Source organism: Orycteropus afer, unplaced genomic scaffold, assembly GCF_000298275.1.
Source record: "Orycteropus afer afer isolate SDZICR_OR568_19922 unplaced genomic scaffold, OryAfe1.0 scaffold00143, whole genome shotgun sequence".
Lineage (NCBI taxonomy): Eukaryota > Metazoa > Chordata > Mammalia > Tubulidentata > Orycteropodidae > Orycteropus > Orycteropus afer.
The window spans coordinates 3,697,718-3,703,464 of NW_006921730.1; the positions used below are offsets into that span (position 1 = coordinate 3,697,718).

General features: G+C 39.4%; 1 protein-coding gene across 1 annotated transcript in view; it reads left to right on the forward strand.

Moving 5' to 3' along the window:
- Positions 1 to 5,747, forward strand: part of IMPG2 (interphotoreceptor matrix proteoglycan 2) — a 202,011-nt gene that overhangs the window by 159,832 nt on the left and 36,432 nt on the right. Inside the window, exon 10 of the mRNA XM_007945804.1 lies at positions 2,709 to 2,953. Within this exon, the coding sequence (XP_007943995.1) occupies positions 2,709 to 2,953 (245 nt within the window). The remainder of the gene's footprint in view (positions 1 to 2,708; positions 2,954 to 5,747) is intronic.

Consider the following 5,747-nt stretch of genomic DNA (forward strand, 5'->3'; position numbering starts at 1 on the left):
AGGGATATCGTTGCTGATGTCAGATGGATCTTGGCTGAAAGCAAAGAATACCAGAAAGATGTTTATTTATGTTTTATTGACTATGCAAAAGCATGCAATTGTGCAGATCAAAACAAATTATGGATAGCATTGAGAAGAATGGGAATTCCAGAACACTTAATTGTGCTCATGAAGAACCTGTACATAGACCAGGAGGCTGTCATTTGAACAGAATAAGGGGATACTGCATTGTTTAAAATCAGGAAGGAGGTGCATCATGGTTATAGCCTTTCACCATACTTACTCAATCTGTAGCTTGAGCAAATAATCTGAGAAACTGGACTATATGAAGAATAGTATGGTGTCAGGATTGGAGGAATACTCATTAACAACCTGTGATTTGCAGACAGCACAACTTAGCTCACTGCAAGTGAGGATGACTTGAAGCACTTCCTGATGAAGATTAAAGACTACAGTCTGCAGTATGGATTGCCTCTCAACATAAAGAAAATGAAAATCCTCACAACTGGGTCAATAAGCAGCATCATAATAAATAGAGAAAAGATTGAAGTTGTCTAAGATTTCATATTACTTGGTTCCACAATCAACACCCATGGAAGCACCAGTCAAGACATCAGACAACGTATTGCACTGGATAAATGTGCTGCATATGACCTCTTTAAAGTGCTGAAGAGCCAAGATATCTCTCTGAAGACCAAGGTGAGCCTAACCAAAACCATAGTATTTTCAATTGTCTCATATGTATGTGAGAGCTAGATAGTGAATAAAGAAGACCAAAGAAGAGTTGATACTTTTGAGTTGTGGTGTTCAAGAAGAATATGAAAGTACCATGAATTGCTAGAAGAACTAACAAATCTATCTTGGAAGAAGTGCAGCCAGAAGCTCCTTGGAAGTGAGAATGGCCAGACTTCATCTCACTACTTTGGTCATGTTGTCAGAAGGGACCATTCCCTGGTGAAGGATTTCATGCTTGGTAAAATGGAGGGTCAATGAAAAAGGGGAAAGCCCTCAATGAGATGGGTTGACACAGTGACTGCAAGGATGGGCTCAGGTATAGCAAGGATTGTGAGGCTGGCACAGGACCAGACAGTGTTTCATTCTGTTGTAGATAGGGTCATTATGAGTCAGAGCTGACTGAAAGGCACATAACAAGAATAACAACAACAACAGTCTGTTGTAGCCATCTCCAGTGTAGGCATCTATCGGACAAGAAAACCCCATGACTGTAGTTGGAAGTTTAGGATTATTTTTCCACTAAACAGTAGTATTAGTTAGTTGAGAATTCTAACACTGAACCACCACTGCCCTACTTTACAGGACTGTAAATTTTCTGGGATCCTGTCAAACAAAAGTGTGTCCCCTGTGAGAGTCAGACAACTGTCATATGAGAAAATGGCATGATATTTTTTAAAATCACAGAATCATTAATTTGCTTTATTTTCAAGCTTTCATAATTTTCCTTCCACAATAATGAACATATTTTAGTTCATACTAACTAAAGTTCATTGCTTAACTACCCTTTGTGGACTACATAATTCATCAACAACAATAATAAAAAGATGTGGCAGATTTTCCATGTTGGGAAGAAGTTAGAAGGCTAACTAGAGCCTTTTTTCTTTTTTTTTTAAATAAGGGAATAGAAATGCTAATAGAGAATAAAGGAACCAGCTGATAGTGAAGAGAGAGGAGGAGCTGACTTTGATGGAAGAAAGGAGTGTGAATATGGTTGTCTTGTTATCTAGTGCTGCTATAATAGAAATACTACAAGTGGATGGCTTTAACAAACTGAACTTTATTCTCTCACATTTTAGGAGGCTAGAAATCTTAATTCAGGGTACCAACTCTTAGGGAAGGCTTTCTCCTTTTCTCATCTCTGGGGGAATGTCCTTGTTGCCTTTCAACATCTGTGAGCCTGGTATTCCTTGGAGATCTCTATGTGTTTTGACATCAATCGTCCCCTAGGTCTAGGAGATTCTTAGCGCAGGGACCCTGGTTCCAAAGGACACACTCTACTCCTGGCTCTTCTCTCTTGGTGGTAGTCAGGTCCCTCTTCTCTCTCTTTTCATCTCTTATAACAGAAAAGGTGTGGCTCAAGCAATGGTGTGACAAGAGTAAGGGCAGTGACTTAAATAATGCATAACTTGAGTACTTGAGTAAGGGTGGCACTTGACTCACACCCTCTTATAAGGCTTAGGGTAAAAGCTACCCTAATCTTGCCTCTTTAACAACACATATCAAAATGGATTTACAACACATATAAAAATGCAGGATAATTACATGAGATCATGAAATGTAGGACAACCACATAATACTGGGAATCATGGCCTAGCTAAGGTTAACATATATTTTTTAGGGACACAATTCAATCTGTGAGAGTGGAGGAAGAAGGTGCTAGGATAGTTTTTCAGGGATGGTCTCTGGACTTTTTAGAACTCTTTCCCTGTTCTTAGAACTATGATCTTCCCTTCTCTGGGAAGGAGGAGGGGATGACAAAAGGCTGCTCAAGTCTTCAGAGAATGGTGATGGATCCATGCCTTTTTGAGACTTCCCCTCTCTGTCTCAAGTTTTTTCTCCATGAGTTCATTTATGCTTCCTTAGAAGTATGTAATGAGGACAGTGGTGGTTCAGTGGTAGAATTCTTGCATGGAGGCAGCTAGCAACAATAGTATTTGAGCAGGCCCTAATTTGTTCTCTCTTTTCATCCATAGTGGTATTAATGTTCATTATGCAGTTACCTTCAATGGTGAGGCCATCAGCAACACCACCTGGGACCTAATTAGCCTTCACTCCAACAAAGTTGAAAACCATGGACTTGTGGAATTGGATGATAAGCCCACTGCTGTTTATACAATTAGTAACTTCAGAGATTATATTGCTGAGACACTGCATCTGAACTTTTTGTTGGGGAACTCCTCCTTGAATCCAGACCCTGATTCCCTTCAGCTTATCAATGGTGAGTTTGATGAGCTCTGGCAAAAACTAATTTCCTAAAATATATGTGGTTCTGAGCGTACTGCATAAGATAGGAACCATCCTCACATAAGTGGAGTTTTAGCCATGCAGCTATTTTGCATAGATTAATAAGGGGCTCTCTGGAATATTTGCAGACTGAGGCCACAAATAGTGGGGAGAGTGGAGAGATAGCATGACATTTAGAAATAGTTTAGAGAAGTGGGAGGAACCCTGGTAACACAATGGTTAAAGCACTTGGCTGGTAACCAAAACATTGGCAGTTCAAATCCACCAGTCACTCGTTGGAAAAAAGATGTGGCAGTCTGTTTCCATAAAGATTACAGCCTTGGGAACCCTATGGGGCAGTTCTACTCTGTCTCACAGGGTCTCTAGGAGTCAGAACTGACTTGATAGCAGTGGGGTTTGGTTTGGTTTAGAGAAATGGGAGCAAAGTATAAGAAAACAGAAGTAGTACCTGGAAGTATGAATTGAAACAGGTTGTAGTGCTGCCCAGGTAACCAAGACTTTAATACTCCAGAGGCAAGTCAGCTGGTAAAGGGTTAAAAGTAGAGAGCAGAAGAGTAGGAACAGGAAGTTTGATGGAAGATCTTAATCAAAGAAGAATTCATAATGGGTACCAGGCAGAATCCCAGGGAATCTAATAGAATAAGTTTGAATTCAGATAGCTATGGAGATCCAGTTGTGATCTGAAATAAACAGGTGGATCTGGGGTCATAAAGAAACAATAAATACTTCAGATTTAGTCAAAAGAGCAACCCAGTCAACATGGAACTAAAGCTTGCAGAGTCTGGATACTAGTATGCAACAGCTTAGCTCATCAGGGACATAGTAGATTAGCATACTTGCTATTTCATGAAAAATATCTCCATAGTTTTTTTGCTTATAGGTAGTTGAGCTTTTAAAAATGTCCAGCAGAGTTTATTTTACTGAAGTGAATGTACATGGAGGAAGTACCAGCCATCAAAGAAAAAAAGGTAAAAAAATTTACTAGCAGAAGAGAACAGAATCAATTTGAAAGATAAGATATAGAGAGGTAATTAGAAAGGAAATCAAGAATTTTTGGGCTTGGTTTTGGGGAGAATTTTTAGAAGGAAAGAAAGAAAAGTCTGGGTAGTTTGTGTGTGTGTCTGTGTGTGTGTATGTATCTATGCATATATTGTATGTGAGTGTGAAAAAGAGAAAGAGAGCTAAAGGGAGGGAAGGAAGGAGGGGAGAGAGGAAGACAGAGGGAGCATTATAAACAAAAATGTTCCTGTGTAATATGATTCCCTCCTCCCCCAAAAAGATTTTTTTTTTTTTTTTTAATCCTGAGCTATTACTTTGGATGCTGGACTGTTCTTTCTTTAATGTGACTCTGTGCTTAGACAGGGCCACAAAGTGGCCTGGACTTTATATATGCTGTAGTGAAAAGACCACTTAGTCCTTAAAATGAGATTAAGAGGATTTATTCAGAAAAAAAGGAAAAAGAGATATATCCAGATGCAGACAGGCAATAGCTCATATAAGTGAGAATTGATGACTCCAGCTAAAAACTTTTAGCAAAGACAGATATAGTCCTGGAAACCAAACCCAAAAACCAAACCCACTGCTGTGGAGTCGATCTGACTCATAGTGAACCCTCCTTGGGTCACTACAGATAGTAGATTGCCCAACTTTGCTTCTGAGGAGTGGCTGGTAGGTTTGAACCGCCAGCCTTCTAGTTAGCAGTCAGATGTCTTAGGCACTATGCCACCAGAGCTCCCAGTCCAGTGAACAAAGAAATTATAATTCGGTTGTTTGATTGGTTAGTCTTTGGTTGAGGTCACAGAAGGATGGGGTAAGGGTGGGGAATGGGCTTCTATTGGATAATTGAATACAGAGGATTACAGTGATAGATTTCAGGAACTAATTACAGAAGTTTTCAATCATAGTCACATCCTTTAAGTGGGATCATAAAACATCACTGGTGGTTGTTTGAACAGCTTTAACTAGATGTCTTCGGAATTTGTGAAAACAATCTTGTATCAGGATCTCATTTCCTCAAAATAGTTTATTAAGCAAAAACGGTTTTAAGTTGTCTGAGAAACCTTAGATAAGGTTGGCTCCCAGACCCATGCAAAAATTCTGTTTACTACATGTGTGCCATGAAGAAATATTTCTTAGGCCCAGTTTATATAAAGGACAGCTATGTCAAGATTCCTTTTCTTTCAGTATAATTCTTTCACATCATGGCTTGACCATAGAGAGGAATTCCAAAACCAAAAAAACCCAATTCACTCCCATTGAGTTGATTTCTATTCATAGCAATCCCATTGTGTTTCCAAGGCTGTGAATCTTTATAAAAACAGGCTGGCTCTTCCTTCTGTGGGGCAGCTGGTGGGTTTTGGTTAGGAGCCAAATGCCTTAACCACTATACCACAAGAGAGTAATTCCTTTAGAGAGGAATTCCTTCATAGCTTTTATGGCTTCTAGCAATTAGCATGCTCATATAACAGGAGCTTGTGAAACAGTTGACTCCACAGCAAAGCAAACTTGACTTCCTAGCAAGCAGGGAAGTAAAAGAACCGTTTAATTCAGGAGGAACTGAGTTTAAGTCAGTCATTCAGTTTTGATCAAAAAGGTTTAATTAATTTATCCTTTACATATGGTTACTGGCAGGAAGGGGAGGAGACTGAGTTAGGGTAATTGGGGGTGAAACTAAATGTTCATGAAATGTTGAGTGCAAAACAAACTCTGCTCTGTAAACTTGCACCTAAAGCCACCCCCTCCCCAAATCATGGTTTAAAAAAAAAAAA